We start from the raw sequence: 22,890 nt of genomic DNA on the forward strand, positions 1-22,890 counted from the left end.
ACATTGACTGGTCTTAGCCCTATAAATGCAAGGACAAGCCACAGTTCCTAGCAGTTAATTTGAATGTGCTTGGAAATGGCAAATTTCTTCAATAATGATTTTCATGATTTTTTACCAATGCTCTGTTTTTTGACTTTCTTTGCTATATTTGCTTTTGGGATTTGTTTGTCCTGGATTACCTTGCCTTTGCAGACACTACCTGTTGTGCCTCTTGTGCTCTTCACTGTGTATCAGAGCCTATTTTGAAAAAAAATTTTTTTATAAAGATTGTACATTGCCTGATACTGTAGATGGGGTTTTTGATGGCATTTCCCACTCTATTTTTAAAACTGTTGGGACTTACATGCTTTGAGACTCTTGAGCTTCATAACAAATAATTGTCAATGGTCAGCCTCGATCCAGCAACATCAGGCACAAAAGCAGTTTCCTTACAGTCTGAGTCAGTAAAGATCATTTACTGACTTATTGACTCTGTGTCATATTTTCACCATGTCTGTACCATTAGGCCACAAGATAGAGATTTGAATCCACTGTGTTTGTTTAGTCCAAACATCCCTATGGATTATGAATGGACTGTTTTGGTAGATAGTGGATTCCATCAATTGTTTAACCAATTTTATCCAGTACAGGGAGAAGACTAAGCAGAGCCTATCCTGGCAGAAAAACATAAAAAGTACAGATCATCCCTGCATGGGAAGCTACCTCTGGGCAAATGCTCCCTAACCCTGAATCAGGCCATCAGTCTACAGGTGTTAACTAGACACTTACTGCGGTAATTTACTAGCAAATCAATCTTACAAATTGTCTTTGGACTATGACAGGAAACCTGGGTTGCCCAGAAATTCTTCCAAACTACACACAGAGAGCATAGCAGAAATTGTACCAGGGTTCAACAACTCTATGTTGCTCATTCTATTTTTCATTAATTGGAACATACATTGCATTTCTAAGGAAGCTGGAGTAAATGAAGGCCTCCAAAACAACAAAATGTAGCTTTGGTCCTCATAGTCCACCCACCACCCAAACTCTTTCTACTCATTGCCCATCTCCAGTGATATTTATTACATGCAAATTTGCCAACTTGGTTTATTCCACACAATTGCTATAATAAAATAAGAGAATGGAGATTGGTTGGTTGAACTTTCTTACTCATGAATAAATCTCTATCCATCCTCTGTGGTTAAGTTATAAATCTTTAGCTGCAGTCTGAGAGATAAAATCCACCAGCATGGCTGCCTCATTTACACCACAGAGCAAGTGAAGAGCTCCATTTTAAGCAGAAAAAACTGCGGTGTAAGTCATCTCGATTTCAAGCATGTATGTGCTAAGCTACCTTCCGGTTAAGTAGTATAACATATTTCAGCTATTTTAGGCATGTGTTAATTTGAATAAATTAATGCAAATTGGGTAAGAAAAAGTGCAGAAGCCTTACCAGTACAAGTTCTTTTGTCAGAATGAAGAAAGTATCCCATTTTACAAGAGCAGTAATAACCACCCACGTAATTATGGCAATTGTGATCACATATAGGCTCACCATCAACCATCATTTGACACTCGTTGATATCTAGGAAATAGGAACAAAGCATTAATTATCTGGAATAAAATATTTCAAATTTTTCAAAGATGGGTGAGACAGTAGCTTCCAGTCACAGCTGTGTTAACCTTTCAGCCCTTGATTATAGTGATATAAATATAAAAACCAATAAGAGAAGACTATCTGGCCCATATCCGCCCAAACAAACACACCATGAGTCATGTCAGCTAGTAATGCATGATCCGAGGACCATGAGGCATTAGACGATGCAGTCCAAAGTAGTAATGGAAACTTGACTCTCACCATTAATGAGACTGAAGTTCTCGTAATCCTTTCTGATAGTGTTATCACCTTCTGGAATGGGATGGATGCAGATTGCATCTCACTGACATTACCGATGAAGACAGGTCAATTAGTCAAAATTTTATTGCAGAACACTAACTAACAATTTAGTGCAAGCAAGTTATTGGGAAGAGTGAGGATATTTATTGGTTTATTTACCTGAACTCTGTAAATCTATGGTGGTACTTTTCTATGCATATTGCCTTTATTTGTTTTCACAAATGTTTTGTACACCTTGTGCAAATAACAGCATTCAAAATATACTATACATTGAATATACTCTAGCTATTTTTATTCAATCAAACTTTTATTAAGATACACAAAATAGCCATCTTAAAGAAACAAGTATGTGAGACTCAAGAACTGTGTTTATGATACGAATGTGAGTAGTATTGTCTACTTTTCTCTTCACTATGTACACCTCTGTCTATAAATATAATGTCACCAGGTCATGTCACTTGCAGAAATTCTCAGATGATTCTGCAATTAATGGGTTTATTGATAAAGGGAATGAGACAGAATATGGGAGTCAAGTGGAGAACTCTGATTCTGGTACAAAGAGAATTGTCTGCATCTTAACATCAGCAAAACCAAGGAACTGGTTATTGAATTTTGCAACAACAAAGAGCCTCTATTTCTAGTCACTATTCAGGGAGTGAACTACAAAAAGTACATGGGGTCCACAGATTAGATTGGTCTCATAACACAGAAATTATATAAGAAAGTGCAGAGCAGGCTATTTTATCTTAGGAGACTGAATTAATTTACAGTAAGGTGGGTAGTGATAGTCTACAAATCTACAATTCTTTAATGACCAGTGTGATTTTTTACTCTGTGGTGTGCTGGGCTGGTAACATCATTTCAAGAGAATCCTACCGAATCAACAAGCTAATTAAAAGAGCAGTCTCAGTTATAGAACATACTCTGGACCCCCTGGAAGTAGCAGCAAAGGACAGAATTAAAATAAAACTGACTACCATTATGAATAATGCTATACATCCTCTCTCTGACACACTAACACTGAGTACTTTCAGCGCACAAATTATTAATCAGAAGTGTGTTAAGAAATGCTGATTATCATCAACATTATTATCATTATTAACATTAGTATAATTAACTACTTAATTATATTTAATCATAATTATTATATTATTATTATCAGAAGTAATATGACTGTGACTATGATTGACAAGCCAGATGCTTTTTTTTCCTTTTAATTTTCATCCTTTTAGTGTTATGTGTTCAGAAAATAGTGTGTATGCTGTGGTCTATGGCCGGCTTGTCACCCCAGCCAATACCCCCAGGCCGCCAGACGGAGCCCTCCCTGCAGTATGGAGGTACCCCGAAGACCAGCAGGGAATTATGGACAATGGAGTTTTCATCCATAGCCCTGCTGGATACAATAGGGGCCGCAAGAGGGAGCTGCAGGGAGGAGCAAAGAGTCATATGTGCCCAATAACCCGGAAGTGCGTCATAGGCAGAGCGACGGCAGAAATGACATACTTCCGGGGTGAAGAAAAGGACTTTTGATCTGACCCGGAAGTAATAGAAGATCACATGGACTGGGGATTGGAACACGTCCAGGTCAAGGACTATAAAAGGATTGTGGGAGATCCCAGACGGCGAGCTGAGCTGGGTGGAAGGGTGGCAATGCGTCTGGGAGTTGGAGGATTGGTTTATTGTAGTGTATTGTATAATTTAATGAGTATTGTGGAGGAGAGGGTGCTTTGTGCACTGTTGTGTATGAATAAAGTCAATTATTGGACTTTTACTTGTTGTCTGACATCTTGGACAAGGGTTCAAGGGAGCGATAGCGCCCCCTATCTGTCACAATGCATATATATTTATATATTTATTTATTTATAGAGTTTCTGTAAAAAGCCAAATTTCCCCCTGGGGACAAATAAAGTTTTATCTATTTTCTATCTACATCTACATCAGTTTACTCTGGTGACTATATAAGGAGCTGCTATACATGCAAAGGGCTGACACACACCAGCTGTTCATTGACTCCAGTACAGACCCAACATCCCTGCACTCACATATGTGTATAGGGCACAATCTGATTGTAAATTCTCTTCCACTGGTTTTCGGAAAAAGAAAAAGAAGTCCCAATTGTTTACAACCTGTTTATAACCATACCCCTAATTCCATCTTCCAAATTTACGTCATTCACCCTCCCTTGATTCTACCAATCGCTGATCACAAAATACAATAAGAAACAAAGGGAAAAACATTACCTTTAAAAAAAATCAGCTGTGTTAGCTACAACAGATATCAAGTCACACCCTTTTCCTAATAATCATGAGACCACACCCAGAAGTATCATTAAAATTTGGAGAACACTGGGAAAGGAGTTTTGCCTTTATTTTTTAGCTCATTCTCATAATAAACCCTTTCTTCTATAGTGCTAAAGCCATGTCCCATATGTGCTTGTTTACTGTCACATTATTGGCACTCAATTTATTATGTTTCTTTTACTGTCTCCATCAAATCCCATCATTTGAATCATGAAATCTATGAGCTTTGATTTAGGAATAACTAGGGGGATTTGCCCCCTGCTCGCTTCACTTGGCAACCCCCGTACGGGCACTACAAGCTAGCTTCTTTGCAGTTCTGCAGCTCACGTATGGAGATGCGGATGTACAATTTAAACAGATTTCAATTTTCATGGGAATTGTTACATACTGTATGCAGCAATGCAATGCATAACTGCCCGTGAATGAATTTCATTTCTTTCTCTCCATTAAATAAAACAACTGTTTCGAATGTTTGGCTCTGAGATTTGTTAATTGTCTTTGCAAAAGCTATTCTAACGGGAAACTGTTAATATTTTAATATGAAAGGCATATCTAGAACTCCTTTGTTGTCTAATGTTATCCACGGAAGATGTACTACATTACCTTTCTTGGATACATACTTCTTTCTACAGTAATTTGTGCAGTGGAAGACCGGATGGTGTTAACGGTTGTAGGTATTCTTTGGGATATTATTAGTTGTTAGTTCCCTGGCAGGGAAGAAATGAATGAGGACAGCGATAAGATTCAAACTCTTTCAATTTTTTTCATAAATTCTCTTAGTCAACCAGATGATGCCAGCTCACCATACTATAAAAATATAAAAAAGGAGACAGGATCTGATATATCCAGTTTCTCACCTTCAGCTGCATAAAATGCTCTAAATCCAGTGAATCGCTTCTCATTGGAATAGTCAGATCTAAACACAACGGTCATGCTGTTGGTTGCAGAGTAGAGCGGCTCATTTCCGGGGACATCTTCAATATCGATGCCACTTTGGCCACAGAACCTGGCGGTCTCATTAGTTCCTGAAAGAATCTAAAAGTGCACTTTAAATGAAAGCAGTGTTCTTAAATAGCAAAAATGAATATGCAGACATGTTTTGCAGTATATGGCGACAATGCCTGCTGATAAGTGTAAAATCCAGGTAGTCTTTAACATAACGATGCATTCCAGATCAAAAACACTTGATTTACCCACGCTTGGTATATTTAAGTTCTTTGTGATTTATTATACAGATTGAACCATGTAATTATACAGGTAAATGCAGAATATAATTCAAGAATTACTGTAGCTCCATAATCTTAGGGCAAATCAGGATAGACTGCAATGTGCTTGGCATAGGAGTAAAAGAATGACAGCTGTTTTGAATCAAGGATTCTGAATGAAGTGCAGAAAGCCTGGGTATGGAAAGAAAGAGCCTACCAAACTATTGCAGATCTATGAATGGAGATAAGGACTGATGCAAGAAAGGCAAAAACAAGTGAAAAGAGTCTGTCAGTGTTTATACTAATACAGTGAGCATACAGGATTTACAGACAAATCATATCACCAACCCAGGTTCGCTTCCCGGGTCCTCCCTGCGTGGAGTTTGCATGTTCTCCCGTGTCGTGGGTTTCCTCCGGGTACTCCGGTTTCCTCCCACAGTCCAAAGACATGCAGGTTAGGTGGATTGGCGACTCTAAATTGGCCCTAGTGTGTGCTTGGTGTGTGTGTGGGTGTGTTTGTGTGTGTCCTGCGGTGGGTTGGCACCCTGCCCAGGATTAGTTCCTGCCTTGTGCCCTGTGTTGGCTGGGATTGGCTCCAGCAGACCCCCGTGACCCTGTGTTCGGATTCAGCGGGTTGGATAATGGATGGATGGATCATATCACCAGGTAGGAGAGGCCATGGAACACTGACAGTATGACAGTTAAAAGGAATAATGCTCAGAATGTAGTGCTCTGCTGTTTGTACTACAGAGGAGTCAACTGGAGAGGGCAAGAAAAAAGGCAGAGGGTGCAGACTAGCAGCCACACAAGCCAGAGATTACCTGGACATAGTCGTATTCACACAAATGGGAGGGCTCCAAATCAAAATGGGTGAAGTACAGCCGGATCCTATGGCCAGGTGAAACTAAAATATTCCATATGCGTTTGATGTTATTTGGGTATGGGTTTGGGAACCCAGGAGAAGCAAAATCCCCATAGAGTCCTTTCAGGTCAATACAATGGTTCATATGGATGATAGAAAACAGAATCATAAAGGCTCTGTTAAAAAGAAAAATAAAAGATTAACACTTCATGGTGGCATATGTGCAATAATGCTGGTCTATATGTCAAACCCCCAACTTTAAGGTAATTTTGACAATAAATAATTAACAATTTTATATAAAAATCAAGATGTGTAATCTCAGCTAAGGTTCATTATTTGAATTTTCAGTTTCACAGCCTTGGGTGCTTATGTCACACTGTAAAATAAAAATAGGTTATGCTAAAAACTGGCCTGAAAAGAAAAGGAGTAAGAAGGTAGAGGAATCAACCAAATGGTGGAGAGGATCCTTGAAAATACAAATGAAAATTAAGTATCGTGTAACTTACTACAGCTCAAACTGAATTTCATAGAAATATTAAAAACAGCCAATAAAAGGAGCTGACGCAGAACTTTTTCCTGACTACATCCATCTATCCTTTTTCTAAACAGATTATTCAGTTCAGGATTGAAGGAAAAAAAACATAAAATTTGTAAAATATTACTTGAAAAATTACAAAAAAGGGGAAGTTTCTGTGGAATTACAAATGAGCATACAAAAATATATACAAGGGTAATATGACAGCTGTGCCATATAAAATACATATATTTAAAAATCAGCAGAACAAATTAATTTTCACAGATCTCCACAAATAAAAATGAGAGCAAAAAGAACAAAAGGATGATGAAGAAAATAAGCTAACAAATACAGTATATACAGTATTTGTTCAGTTTCCAAATCCCCTTTTTAAAAAAAGAAATGTGACTCTTTGTTAAAATCATATTCAAGGTAGATACCGAACATGCATGATGCAACACAATCACTTGTGCGCTCAGCCACACTCAGTCTAATCAGGAAATTTTTAGAGTGACCAGTCAACCTAGCCATTATCTTCGGGAAATGGCAAGAAAAACTCCAACTTCAGTTACAAATTCTAATCTAGTGACTCTCAAGTTTAGTCCTGTTGGATCTCTGTGGCTGCTGTTTTTGTTCTAGGCAGATGGACAAGTATCCCAAAGAATTATATATACGGCACCTTTCCTGGCCGGAATAAATAAGGAAGGACAGGGAAGAACTGTTACTGCTGACTGTTTATTCCCCAAGGATGCTAGATGGCAGCAATGTTGGATATCAGTACCCAGTAAGAAAGCAGTAGGACATGCTGGGAAATGTAGTCCAGAAGAGCAGCCCTGCTGGAGTCTGTGGTGCTGCCAGGGAGTGCTACAGGGAGTTACACACAAATACTACTACTATTTGGGACTTCAGGATGACCTGGAATTGCTTCCTACAGACAAAGCCCTAATAATAATAATAATAATAATAATAATAATAATAATAATAATAATAAATTTTTTATATAGCACCATGCTCAAGGCACCCTGGCACCAGAAGTGCTCCCAGGTCTTCAATAAAAGGGACTGCACTCCCTTGTCCAAGCGAGTCGGTGCTTGGAGGAAGGTGAGCAGCACTGAACTGGAGGAGGGCAGTGCAGTGGAGGGAGAGAAGAGGAGAACTGGAGGAGAAAAAACTTTTCTTACATTTTAGAGGTATCTTATAAATAAACATCTATGAGTGGAAGTATGTATGTCTTGATAAATTTCAGTCGGGTTTTAGAACAAATCACAGTACAGAAACTGCACTCGTTAAAGTAGTAAATGACTTGCGGGTAAATGCAGACAGAGGCGATTTATCTGTTCTCATCCTCTTAGATCTGAGTGCCGCATTTGACACCATTGATTACAATATTCTTAGAAAGCGCCTTAGTCAATGTGTGGGCCTCTCTGGTAGTGTCTTAAATTGGTTTGAATCTTACTTGGCAGGTAGAAAATTCTTTGTTAGTTGTGGTAATTACAACTCAAAGACACATGATATCCTATATGGTGGGTCCGCTGCTCTTCTCAATCTATATGCTTCCATTAGGTCAGATTATCTCGGGCATAACGTGACTTACCACAGCTATGCTGATGACACACAGCTGTATTTATCAATAGCACCTGATGACCCCGACTCTGTTGTTTCACTAACACAATGTCTTACTTGTGTTTCTAAATGGATGAATAGTAATTTTCTCAAGCTAATTAAAGAGAAAACAGAAATTTTAGTGATTGGCAAAATTGGATATAATGAGGTTATCTATACAAATAAAAGGCAAAGCCCTCACAGACTGACTGACTCACTGACTCACTGACTGACTCACTCACTTATCATTAATTCTCCAGCTTTCCGCGTAGGTAGAAGGCTGAAATTTGGCAGGCTCATTCCTTACAGCTTACTTACAAAAGTAAGGCAGGTTTCATTTCGAAATTCTACGCGTAACAGTCATAACAGGAGCCTACTTACGTACAAATATACGGCCATAGCCTGCAGCTCGGTCGCCCATATAAGGCCGTCTGTCAGCAGCAATCCAATAGACACGCTGCCGCTAAATATTCGCGGGTGAAGGACTGTGCTTATGCAAGCGAAGATGAGATGGTCAGGGATAGACTAGTGTTTGGCACAAACTCAGCAATGGTCAGGGATAGAATTGTGTTTGGCACAAACTCAGCAAAAGTGCGGGAGAAATTTTAAATTCCGGGTCTGAGCTAACATTAAATAAAGCCGTGGACATTGCAAGATCGCACGAGATAGCACAAGCACAGCTGAGAATCTTCGATGCATGTACTCTGAGTGGCTCACGTGAACTGAATTTGCAGGACTGGAAAGGTAAACCCGTGCATGCAGTGTGTGATGTCTCATATGAAGAGGAAGACGAGCTGTTTATTGATGCAGTAAGAAAGGAACAATCCTCTGAATCTGAACAAGCCTTTGTAGACATATCAATAGGAAAGCAAGGTGTAAAGCTTAAGTTTAAATTAAGTTCATAGACACGCTGCTGCTAAATATTCGCAGGCAAATCCACAACTTAATACCGGGAATGCCTGTTAAACATCTTAGATTCACAAGTACCAATTTGGGTAGTGAACACTTCGATGAATGAAACCTGTTATCTTTACAACGGTTGACAAACATAGAATATAACTTGAACACAACACATCCTCCAAATACGAACCTGATTGAAAGAAATAATGATAATTATTTTATATATTGATGTATATAAATATACTTATACTATATTATATACTATATATATATAATTATAATATTGACAAAACAATTACAAAGTACATTGACAATCATGTTGGAGTTTTTTTTGTTTTTTCTGTCCACCCTGGCCATCGGACCTTACTCTTATTCTATGTTAATTAATGTTGACTTATGTTTATTTTTTATTGTGTCTTCTATTTTTCTATTCATTTTGTAAAGCACTTTGAGCTAAATTTTTTTGTATGAATATGTGCTATATATATAAATGTTGATTGATTGATTGATTACGTTATTTTTAAAATGTTTTCTTTTCTTTTTCATAACTTCTTTAACACACTACTTCTCCGCTGCAAAGCGCGGGTATTTTGCTAGCTAGAAATAAACTTGATGAATTAGGATTAAAAGTCAAGATGGAGGTAAAGAACTTAGGGGTAACGGTTGACTGTAACCTGAATTTTAAATCGCATATTAATCAGATCACTAGGACTGCATTTTTTCACTTAAGAAACATAGCAAAAGTTAGACCTCTTATATCATTGAAAGATGCTGAAAATTAGTTCATTGTTTTGTTTTCAGTCTACTAAATTACTGTAACGCATCTCCTCTCAGGACTACCCAATAAAGAACATAAATCATTTGCAACGAGTGCAGAATACAGCTGCTAGAATCCTAACTAGGAAAAGAAAATCCGAGCACATTTCTCCAGATTTGATGTCACTACACTGGTTACCTGTGTCATTCAGAATTGACTTTAAAATACTGCTTATGGTTTACAAAGCCTTAAATAATCTCACTCAATTTTATATATCAGAATGTCTGACACCCTATATTCCAAATCGTAACCTTAGATCCTTAAATGAGTGTCTGCTTAGAATTCCAAGAGCTAAACTTCAAAGAAGTGTTGAGGCGGCCTTCTGCTGTTATGCACCTAAAATCTGGAATAGCTTACCAATAGTAATTCACCACGCTAATACAGTGGAGTACTTTAAAAAACTGCTAAAAACTCATTACTTTAACAAATGGCCTTCTCATAACTTCATTTTAGTTTAATCCTGATAATCTGTATATTCAATTAATTATCATAACTATTCATGGTGGCTCTAAAATCCGTACTAACCCCTACTCTCTCTTCGGTTTCTTTTCCCGGTTTTCTGTGGTGGCATCCTGCGCCCCCACCACCTAATCAAATCACCATGATGTTCCTACATTGATGGATTAAAAGCCAGAAGTCTACATGACCATCATCATCAAGTCCTTCCATGAGAACCCTAACTACAAAGAGGACTGTTTCATTTATGTTAGGTTGAATGCCCAGAGGGGGCAGGGCGGTCTCATGGTCTGGAACCCCTGCAGATTTTATTTTTTCTCTCCAGCCGTCTGGAGTTTTTTTTGTTTTTTCTGTCCTCCCTGGCCATGGGACCTTACTCTTATTCTATGTTAATTAGTGTTGTCTTATTTTAATTCTTACTTTTCTTCATCATGTAAAGCACTTTGAGCTACATTATTTGTATGAAAATGTGCTATACAAATAAATGTTGTTGTTGTCTGTCCGGCCCGGAAGTGAGAGGTGGAGTTAGGCTAAGGGCTCCACCTCCAAGGATACGCAAGAGAGGCCTGCACGTCGGTAAAAAGAAACATCCAAAGAGACAGTCACTCGCTTATCCGCAATTACAGAAGCATGGCGAGCACATCGGCAAAACGAAACCTCCTAGGAGAGAGATGCCCAGAGTACTTCCTTTCAATTATCTGATACCTCTACATTTTTATTTTTTTCTGATGATTTCAATAGTTTCTAGGACTGCGTGCTTCTTACAACACGGGCATACACAGCTAGTTGTGTATAATAAACATGTTTGATCTGAACTCGGGACTGTATTGTGTCTGGAGTATGGGGCTCTGCATACATACATACATACATACATACATACTGTACATGCTGTGTGAGCCTGTGCTGTAATTCTAACGCGGGCCCCTAGGCCAGGATCTCTAGCAGGCCCTTCACCTAGGGTTAAGGAAAACGTGATACCCAATAGGATTGCAAATAAAATAATCAAGGTTAATGATGCGAAAACATAAGTATTATGCACATTTATTGAATATATTTATAAAGTAAAGATCCTAATGAAAAACTTGCAATAGTATCAAAAATTATTGCAAAATCTGTTTTCTAGTTTTCTTTGAAGCAAAATTTTCAATGACTTCACTAAAATCAACATGTTCAGCTAAAATAACTTTCGATACACAGAATTGCTAGATGATAAAGTCGTTTTTGACTAGTTTTACTTCTAATTTGCCATGTTTTTAATGAATCTGTTAAACCATCTTTCTGCTGAAGAAACAGTAACTGGGACTGTACAAAACAATTTAATTGTGAGACAGATACTGACAAATATACCTTGAAGGTTTTTGTCACAAATTGTGTTCAAAATTCTAATTGGACTTTTTTCAACACCAAAAACTGTCTTGTAAATACTTTTGAAGTGAGAGGTCTACATTTTATTTGGATTCATAAAATGTAAAAGTGAGAAAGTTGTAGAATTTTTTTATCTGAAACTTTTTTTGATATTGTTTTTAGCTTTCAAAATATGTTATGTTGAAGTTGGCACTCAACACTGTAGGATCAATTCTTGCTTTCTTTTCATAGGTTTTGTTTGTGCATAATATCTACTCATCCCCCTCCGGGTCCCTGTGATCCCGGGACCCCTGGCTAGAGCCCTGTCAGTTCCCCCCACCCCCCTTGTGGGGGCCATGGCTCTGGGCGTCTCTCTGCTAGGAGGTTTCATTTTGCCAACGTGCTCGCATTGCTTGTGCATTAGCAGCGGGAGGAAAAGTAAAGGGGATACCGTTTTACCGATGTTAGTGGCTAAGTGACTTTGTCTTTCTGCTGAGGTTTCGTTTTGCTGACGTGCTCGCCTCGATTGTGTTGTGTTATTAGCGGCTAAGCGAGTTTTCTGTTTCCTTGGAGGCAGAGCCTTTACCCCAAATCCACCTCTCACTTCTGGGCTGGGCAGAAACACATGCTTCCACTATATATAAATACTTACTAAATATCAATTAAAATTTCTAAATTCAGTTTTGAAATTTTTCGATTGACACTATAACATAGTAACTGAGAGATAACAGCATATTTAATTATGTCGGGAGTTCGATTACAACAAGAATTAGTTTGATCAAAAACCTGCAGCCACTGTGTTTCTGAATGTTGTAGAAAAATTCACTTAGAAATGGTGATAACATGCAAACTACAGACGCGAAGGTCTCGGACTGGGGTATGAACCCAGGAGCAGTGAGGCAGCAGTGTGTGAGAGACACTGTAGTGCCACAGCAAAAACAAACAAACAAACCAAAAAAAACAATGTCTGGAAATGCTTCTGCGCTGTTCCCGTAATACAAATGAGGCAATGATTCAAAATGCAAACAGGATCAAAATGAATAGACTAAAAATGATTTAAGTGTTAGAACACGAAAACCATGTTGTCTTTCTGATAAAACAGAAATACATTCCATATAGCGGCTTTTCATAATAACACATTACATTCCTTTTATTTGAGCACAAGGAAGATAAAGTATAATTAACTTGCCCAGGACCACAAATAGCCTGAACCAGCGCCAGTTAAAAATAGTACATTGTCGCTTTATTATTTATTTGAAACATAATTACAAAGCAATATTATGCAACCTCAATGCTTTGTCAGAAAATGCAAGGAAAAAAAACATTTGAAATATTGATGTTTAGTGGAACATTCCTATAGTCCTGGTATTTAAAAAGTGGTTATTCGATCTGAAGTCTGCCAGCACATCCACCACCTCTTCCTGCTCCTTGGACTTTAGGGGTTGTGAGATGACGTATAAGGGGTCACATACAGTAATTAGCAGCACACCATAACGAGGGCAACACATATGCAAAAAATAGCGCAATATCGGCGGCGGGGACCTAAAGAGGCAGCAAAAAAGAAAACACCGACAGCATCTGACACATTAGGTCGAGCGATGTCGAGATCAACGCTAGAAACACATCAAATCACAAAAACGGGTCTATAATCTACTAGTGTAAAACGCAAGAACAACTTGAAAAACTTACTTCATCTTTTCCTCGTTTTCACAAAACGTTCAGGGCAACGCAGACTGAGGAGATGGGGGCGCAAAGCCAGACTTTCATCCGATTTTTGGTTATTCATTGCAAAGGAAAGGTCACTGAACCCGCTATTGATTTTTTCGGAATATATTTACCTGGCCTAACTAAATCTTTCGTGCTTTAAATGGTAAATACCGTATATCTATAACTTTTTTTTTTATAATTGTATCTATTTATTTACCCGATCTGTCTTATCATGCAGTTTTTGAACAGATATATGTAGCCGCATTCGACGTGCTTGTTAATTTCGAATTCCGCCTGTCTGATGTTTATCCTTCACAATTCGCCGTGAGCGCCAGTTGAATGGGTTGAAAGTTAAGTTGCGCCGGCTTAGCAGTTGAAAGATTTTTAAAATACGAGCAGTTCAGTTTTTGTCAGGTATTTTAATTCTAAAGTATTCTTTAAAGGACTGTGGTGAATTATCTGGAAGTTGGCGCCTGGTCTCACGTAATCTGCTGGAGGCTCGGCAGTGGGCATGTCAACATGTTGCATAGGAAATGGCTATTTAACTCCCCAAGGCTAACAGTTTAGTCTTTACTTTTGACGCACTCTCCAACCTCGAGTGAGCAGCATAAAAAACGACTCATAATCCTATACATTACTTTCGGTGAAGGGCACTGATAAAAATACAAAGCTGGAGTAATAATATGGGCGATGCACATTTTAAATTTTTTTTTAACGTGTGGTACAGTTTAATCTAATAATAGCCTATATGATATATCAGAAACCAGCCGAATCCAGTCAGAAATACTTAAAATGATTTAACTGGTAATATTCTATATTAGGAATTATAGACATATAATAAAAAATAACCAAGAATAAAAAGCAAAAAATGAAATTGTGCATCAGGGGGAAAAAAGCTGAAAACTATTAGTTTATAGGCTTTGCAATTCTGGATTCTCCTGATCCCAAATAGGTTATATACTGCAAAAGTGTTGTTTTGCAAAGATATTGCCTGCTGCTTTTGGTAACATCTTAATTTGTGTTCTGTGGTTGTCTGGTGCCAGCTTTTGAGGGAGAAACAAATTGCATAGTTGCAATTAACTGAGAAGAACTGAACAAACTTTCTAGGTATATATTTAATTTTTATGAGGTTTAATTTAGTAAGTTTAGTACAGATGTTTTAATCTATAGGTAAAATGGAAGCTCAGATGTAGGATTTCTGCTTCCCAGGATCTGCGTGTTCTCCCTTTGTATTTATGGATTGATTGGTATCGGCGAGTTTCCTTAACTGTGTATGATAACCTACATTCTTAAAAATGAAGGTGCCAGAGTGGTTCTTCAGAATGGTGCCATAGGAGAATTATTTTGGGTTCCCAAAAGACCCATCAACATGAAAATTCTGGAAAAAAACCTTTATTAATTTAGATCCGTAACAGGGTTCCTAAACAATCATGAATAGATGATAACATCAGAAACACCAATAGCTCATGAATTTAAAAGGACTTTCACTGTATACATTAACACAGACTAAGTTGTAACGGCCGACCCCTTATCCAGCTGGCAGCTACACGTCCAAGACCTGTGCCCTGGATAAATTACTGAGGTGAATCTTATATCAAGCCGTACCTCTAACAAATGAAATTTTCCCCTCAATCGACGGTTTACACAAGCACGCAAAAACAGGCATGTCAAATAAGTGAATATATTAAATGAAAAACAAAACACTACTGCACATTCCCAATGTATATGTATATCCCTCCACCCAAAGCAACAACGTCACAACACCATATATATATATATATACACACAGTAACAAACCCTCCCTTGCCCCTGTAACATATAACAAACAACACGAATAACAACAATGAATGAATGATCACGAACTTGAGTCCGAGTATATAAGTGTCCTGAATGCAGAAGACTGGTCAACAGATATGTGATGTGTTTGTATTTCCCAGAACAAATGGAACAACCTCACTGTGAGACCTCGGCATGTGGTGGATGATGATGTAATCCGACCCCGGGGTCTCTGGCGATGAGGGAATTAAAGTAAGTCTGGCAGAATGAAAACAAACTGGATACAAAGCGCGATGTGGAAAACAGCAGGTAAACTTGGTTCGTAGTTGTAAAGTGAAATCCCCGTCTTTCTCCTCCTCTCTCTCTCTTCTCTCTCCTGATTGGTTATATAGTGATGAGCTGGTTGTACTTGATTAATTGTGAACAGGTGTTTTCCATCTTGGGGCTGCGTTCTCCCTCCATCATCTGTCTCCTCTGTATTTATGGGGACAACATACACTGACGCACACATGATAAACAGCAAACGGGACGATGGAAACAAAAACACACTCAGCACAAACATTGACAACACTAATTCTATGTAGCCCCGCTACAAAGTCAGAGTTTTCTTAATCTGTTAGTGTCCTCCTGGGTTGCCTACCATAAATTAAGCATTTTGTTTTTTTACTGCATATTAGGAAGTTTTTCAAAACACAAAGAACCAACTTCATATGCAAAGAACACTTCCCAGAATGAAATGGTTCTTTGTCAAGCAGTGGTTCTATGAGGAACCACACAGCCCAGTAAAGAAACATATAGTGCCATTAGAGTACCATTATTTTTAAGAGTGTATTTTAACGCTGAATACTGGAAATATGTCAGCAATAGTTCCCATTTAACAAAAAATGTTTAATCCTTTATGTGCTGTGAATTAAATAACACGCATCCCCTTTTTCCATCCCCAACCTCAGCCCCCTAAAGATTCAACGTACACTCTGTAAATGACTGCAAAATCATTCCGCACTTAGGGGACGTAACGACGTAGAATACTGGAAGTGTGAAGAAATGGTGAGGAAATAACGGAAGACAAACACTATCTCTAAAACAGTAATCTTTAACATGGTTGCAGTCCTGGTAAATAGAGCGAGGTACGCAGTTAATTATATGTTGTTTCATTTATTCTTTGTAAAATGTTTAAAAACATATGTTTATATTCTTTGTTTATAGTTTAACTGTACTTGTGACGGCATAACAACATTAATAAAGAATTAAAGCTTGAGACGTGAATAAAGATAAATGCACCAGTCTGAGACTCTCTGCGTGTCAATTCAATAAAATCAAGGACTGCTACGGTGAAAACATCTGAAACGTCCTTCATGTCTTGTGCTGCTTGTTACCTCAAGAGGAGCAGATGTTCAGCTGAAAACCTGCACTCAGGCAAGTTCAGGGTCTGACGGCACATCATATATGCAGTTGCTACAGATACAGTGATAAATCCTTGTCGATAAAGGACAGTGAAATGTGAACATCCTTATATATAAAGTACTTAAACCTACATGGACTATATTAAAATGATGTCATTGTAAAATTCTTAAACCCTTTAAATTAAAATTGTTCAGTAAATTGTATGGTTTTCTTTTGAAATATAAGTGGTATATTTTAATAAATATAAGTCAATGTTTAAAAGTTATTATATTGTAAGAATTTTAAAGTTAGGATAAAGAACTGTAATTCCTGAGGTCAAAGTTAACAATCAAAATGTTTAAGGCAAAGTAGAGAGATATAACTGTGAAGGTATGATAAAGTTCAATGCTATGTTATGAAATCATAACTTTGAGCTTGTACCTTTTTTGTTTAAGATTGAAAAGGTTATTTAAGTATTCATAGTGTATTTGTCTATGACCTTCATTTTATTCAAATTTAGCAAAATCCTTGGGGGTCCAAATGTTACAGGTGTCTGGTGTAAGTGGTGTCACTCAGGGCTTAGATTACTTCCTGCTGTTTAACAGCCCACTGAAGACAAAAAGAACACAATACTCAAGATAATTAAACAGCTGCCTAGGCTATAAAATGTTCACTGCAGAAAATAGTGACAATCCAATAGAGACAGCACAAGTTAGATCCAGCTCTCGTTAAAGAAGCTTCAATGAGAAGGGCCAGGAACTGCATGATCAGGAAGCCAAGGAACATGACAAGGCAATCAATGAGGCTTATGACTCCTGGAAGCATTTAGCAAATGAAATTAGGACAAAACTGTTCACAAGAAGACCTTAATAAAATACAAGAAGACATTCAAAAAAGACATGAAAGGGTGTGCCAACATTATGAGATTATTCGACCCAACCACACTTGTACTCTGGAAATTGTTAAAAAAGTGGATGCCTGTGTCAGCTATGACTTGTTTCTCTCTTCTGAATTATGTAATTACCTGAAGTTCCTATAGTGGGAAAATGGAGACTTAGAAAGAGATCCTCAAGAGTATAGGATGGCACTTTAGCTCTTTGGTGCAGCATCATCCCCTGGGTGTGTGAATTTTGGTCTTAAGTATCTTGCACGGTAACAGAGATAATTATTCATTGGCAGTGGCATTCATTGAGAAGAACTTCTATGTAGATGATGGGTTGACCAGTGTTTTGTCTGTTAAAGAAGCCAGGAAACTGATTGTTGAAACTCAGGAATTGTACAAAGGAGGGGTTCTGACCAAGTGCCAGTGAGCACCGTGTTGGCTACCTTTGCATCAAACACATGCAGGTGCGCATACAGAAAACCAACACCCAGCACTCAATGTACAGCAAAAATATGAAACAAAATAAATTAAAAAGAGGAAATAATTCAGCCTACTAATGAGGCTCATATAATAACACTGGTAATAAATTTGTGCATTAATATTTATTATGAAGACATGGTTCAAATAAATTTACAACCAATACAGGCATCCAGAAAAAAATGTCCAAAATATGTATTGTATTGAATTATCAGGTACTGGAGATTATCTGTATCACTTTGCATAGTTAAGGATCTCAATATTTGAGTTACTTTTAATTCCTTACAATCACTCTTACAGGAAGTGGGATACAGTATCTTGTTGTCTCTAGAATAAAAAAAGCTGTAGCTGGAAATAAAACAGTAGTTTGTAAAGCACACTGTTTTAGGAATAACCCTCCCAAAGTGGTATGAGATTTCAACAGTCTGTCAGCCTTCAAATCTAGGGTAAAATATATATTTGTTTAGTCATTCCAATAAGTAAAATTTACAATGAATCTACATTCTTATTTGTTATTTGTCTTTTCTTTTTAAACTTGCTATATTATTTTTAATTTGTGTAAAACAAAACAGACCATTTTTTATTTTGTTCAATAATAATCTGGTACTGACACCAAGATTTTTGTCTCCGGGGTTATGGCCTGGAAATATTTAAAGCTGCTTTGTGACAATACTAATTGTAAAATGCACAAAGTAATTAAAATTGATTAAAACAGTTATTTAGTATTGTGAGTGATTACTGTAGATACAAAATTTAAACTTGCTAAAGCCATCCTCCTTTTTGTCATTTTTATAGAAACACATAACTATTCAATTGGGAGAGTCAGTAACACTGCTGACTCAATGCGACAGATGGCGTACCTTGTTCCATTGTCCTTTTTGTAGTGGTCATGTTTTTAAGCCCTCCAAACTGGAAAAATTAAAAAAAAAACATTTGAAGAGTCATTTCAAGAATGCAGTTCTCCATGAAGGTAAGTTCATTTGAGAGTTTATTTTTAATGTATGTGCAGTACTGGTACATATACATTTAACTCGGTATTCTACATTATAACAATTTATACTGTTGCACATTTTCGGTTTCGCCATCCACAGATGTGGTTTAGACTGCAGGCCATCACAGCATTATCACTGCCCCTACTGCCAGACTACAATATTCAGGAGAAGTAACTTTGAAAATCACTTGCTTGTTTGTAAACACAAACAGATTGCTTTTTCAACCACCAAAGAACCACTCTTAAATAAATTGCAATAAGTAGAGTGTGCACTGTACTGTATGCAAATAGATTAAATATCAATTTGAAATAATTCTTTTGTGTGCTCCACAGTATGCTCGGCACCTTGTCTTGGATGCGCCATTTGACATCACAGCTGTAAGTTTTCACTTATGTATCAAATTATTTGTTAATATCTGTTACTGGTTTTAATGTTCTTTGTTTTTTCCCTTCTGTTTGGCAGTGTGATTTACCCTTGATCAGGAGGTGGTTGTGCTTTATTCTATTGGAGAATTTTGCTGTTGGAAGGTCTCTCTTTCTCTCTCTCTCCCTCCCTCTTTCTCTGTCTCTCTCTCTCTCTCTCTGGTTAACGTGTGAATATTTCTTACTGGACAAAGGTGTTCACTAAATGGGCACTGGAGAGTGCCCAGAGCAGTGAGGAGGTTGTGGAAGCTGGCCCAGACACAGACAGGCGGACACATTCATTTCACCCACAAACATGTTTATTTACACTACCAAGTCACAAAGTGCACCACAAAAACCCCCAAAGTCCTGGCCACACAATGCCTTCTTCAGACCACCTCCTTCTCTCCTCTCCATCTCAGGAGAGCTCAGGGCGTCCCGGCCGGGTCGCCACCCCAGCCACCTCTGACAAGGTATATATGTAATATCTAATATTATTTAAATAGGCATGTAGAAATACATGTTTTGTTTAATTCTCTTTGTGGTCTTTATCTAAAGGAACCAATAATAAAAAAGGACCTCCACACTGCAGTAAAATGGTTGTGCCAACATAGACAGTTGTTCAGAGGTGCCATGTCTGAGCCCCATTTTCTGGAGATGGAGGAGGAGGACCAAAGCCGAGCTCTCCAGCACATTATTGATGCAGTCGAAACTGAAGATTTAATTTTGGCAAAAGAACCCTTTTTATTTATTTTTCAGTTTAGGGATGATATGGAACTTTTCACTCAGGAATGTCGGGATAAAATTAAACTTAAAGTAAACTGCATATATTTTTAATCAGTATAATTATTGTCTGTTGCTACATTGATTGTTACTTGTATTTTATTGTGTATTAATGCTCTGTTGATTTCAGTTTATAATACTTTGATTTTTCTGTTTTTCTTTGATGGTGGGTAGTTTTTGAAAATAAACAATTTAACTGCATGTCGTTTTTTGGGTCTGCTGCTCATTTTGAAATATTGGTATTCATTCTTTTTACTTATGTTAGCATTTTTAATGCCCACTTAGTGCTATCTAAAGGCTCTTTTAAAATAATTTTCAAAAATATTTCATCACAGAACAAACACGAAAAATAGTAAAAATGTCTCCTTTTGGAAATAATGTAGTGTTTTTTTGAGGGTTTCCTTGGAGGACAGAAAATTATTTTGGTACAGCAGTGAAAGATTTGAGGTCTTGGACATTATGAAGATGCTGCTGTGCAATAATGTAATATTGTGGTTTTCTAAGTCACTACACACATTACTGAACTACACTCAATGATAGTTTTAGAGAGCCTCACACTCTAGTCCTTCACAAATACAGTAGTTTACAAACATCGTATTTTAATTTCTCTTTGAGAAGCCTGAAAGATAATTGTGGTGAATCTCAATTTATGATTACATTTTTCTATGTATGTACTATTGATGGACTTTTTTTTTTAAATGAGATGGTCACTTTATTTTAACTAGCAATGTAAATAACCTGTTTACTCTTTACCCTCATCACATTCTGTGTGTTTATCAAGCAGAACTGAATATTTTCATTTTCTACACAATACTGTAATAACTGCACAGTTCACACAGTGAGACACACAAACACACTCACTATGCATACACACTACAGGTACCGTCATTGGTTCCTCTGTGAATTGGACTGTTGAATCAACACAATGGCTGTATATGCTTGGGTCTTTGGCACATGTCGTCCCGGTAGCATGTGAGGTGTCACCAATGGTTTACCTTGCTCCTCAAGATGGCTCTGTCTCCTCCCTGTTCCAGTCTCGGTTCAAGGTTGTCCAGATGACAAAAGTATTTTTTATGAGATGTTCAATATGTTGAAAAAATTGCCTGTGGCCAGTATCCAGCATAATGTTTTGTCTAAATTCTCCACTCCTCTTTTTGAAGCATTATTGTCCTTTATCATTTCTGGCCATGGAATCTCCTGTCTCTGTGCAGATCACATTGTGCATCAAGGATGTGTCATTTGTTTAGACAAACGTGAAGATCTTCACTGGCCTATTCTGTGTGGCCAGCAGTTGAGATGGGAGCTCTGGCTTATTCTTCCTTATTGTGCTAAGCATTGTTACCTTCCTCTTGAGGAGCTCCTGTCCCAGTTTGTGTAAAAGTAAAAGTTATTGCATATGGCTTTGTGGCCATGCAGCTTATGTCATATCCAGGGTAACTCTCACGCCTTAATTTCTCACAGGATTTCCTCCATCTGACTTCCCTTTGTTAATGAAATGACATCCTCTGCTCTTCTGTATCTCTGTGCTTTCCCTTGAGCGTGTTATTCATAGCTTTGGACTGGCTTATCATTTTTATGCAGATGATGTTTAGAACTATTTCAGTGTTAAAAGTGACACTTCATCACAGCCTTCTCAGCTCACAACTTGCTTCAGTGAAATTAAATTAAAATTAAAACCCGAACAGAGCAAAACACTTTAAAATTAAATTCAACATAACTGAACTCCTGCAAAGTGGCACTAATTTAATAAACAAGCTCCTCTTCAACCATTCTGGGTGATGATCTCATCAGACGTCCTTTTACTGCAAAGAATCTCAGTGTCACTTTGATTCCTCCTTTTCTTATGTAATCCATGTAAGCCATATTAAGAAACTTCCACCTGTGTCACCTTTCTTATGTTTGCTCATTCCTGTCCTTTTCTAATGGTGAGAATCTTTTCCCTGCTGTTATCACATCCAGCATTGATTATTGTAAGTCACTGCTGGCAGGTGCCACTTCTAATCATATATCACAGCTCCAGCTGATTCAAAACTCAACTGCAAGAGTCCTGACACGGACCACCGACAGCAAGCACATCTCAGCCATTCTGAGAAAAGCGCTATATAAATGTAATGAATTATTATTATTATTATCCTGCTGTACCTTCACTGCTCCCTGTGTCTTACAGGATTGAATATCAAATTCTGTTCTTGACCTGCCCACTAAGGTCCTCTCATTCTGTGCCCCCCACTAACCTGCACTCTGTGGGTGACAGCAGGGCCTTCAGCTGTATATAGTGCCCTGACTGTGGAGAATAGGCGTGATCAAAAGAAAATGCGACCAACAAAAGCGTCATCTTACGGGTGTCAAAGTGTCAGGTCCCTGTGTGTGAGGCGTCAAAGTAGAAGCGCCATGTCTGCAGCATTGGACGGTTGTAGAATGCAGCAGAGTACAGAAGAGCTGTGACACGAAAGCAAAATGCAGTAAAGAGAAGACATCCACACACGCATGCATTTATTTTTTCTCTTCTGAATTAAGTTTTACTAATGTTGTTTGGTACAAAGATTCTCACCCATTGCCGTTAATTTCTTATAATCTTCCCGCGAATGCTCATAAAGCTAATCACTTTTTTA

General features: G+C 37.8%; 2 protein-coding genes across 2 annotated transcripts in view; one reads left to right on the forward strand and one right to left on the reverse strand.

Moving 5' to 3' along the window:
• LOC120531008 (mannan-binding lectin serine protease 2-like) overlaps nt 1-13,672 on the reverse strand; it is a 66,361-nt gene extending 52,689 nt beyond the window's left edge. Inside the window, exons 1-4 of the mRNA XM_039755925.1 lie at nt 13,566-13,672; nt 6,203-6,419; nt 5,034-5,211; nt 1,433-1,564 (exon numbers count right to left, since the gene is read on the reverse strand). Coding sequence (XP_039611859.1) covers nt 1,433-1,564; nt 5,034-5,211; nt 6,203-6,419; nt 13,566-13,570 — 532 coding nt within the window. The 5' untranslated portion in view covers nt 13,571-13,672. The remainder of the gene's footprint in view (nt 1-1,432; nt 1,565-5,033; nt 5,212-6,202; nt 6,420-13,565) is intronic.
• Nucleotides 13,673-17,076: 3,404 nt separating this feature from the next.
• Nucleotides 17,077-20,362, forward strand: LOC120530520 (structural maintenance of chromosomes protein 5-like). The gene is made up of 3 exons (XM_039754946.1): nt 17,077-19,072; nt 19,427-19,471; nt 20,054-20,362. Exons 1-3 carry the CDS (start codon nt 19,055-19,057, stop codon nt 20,330-20,332), a joined length of 342 nt encoding a protein of 113 aa, XP_039610880.1. The 5' UTR covers nt 17,077-19,054; the 3' UTR covers nt 20,333-20,362.
• Nucleotides 20,363-22,890: the final 2,528 nt, after the last annotated feature.

The sequence above is a fragment of the Polypterus senegalus genome, chromosome 6 (assembly GCF_016835505.1).
Source record: "Polypterus senegalus isolate Bchr_013 chromosome 6, ASM1683550v1, whole genome shotgun sequence".
NCBI lineage: Eukaryota > Metazoa > Chordata > Cladistia > Polypteriformes > Polypteridae > Polypterus > Polypterus senegalus.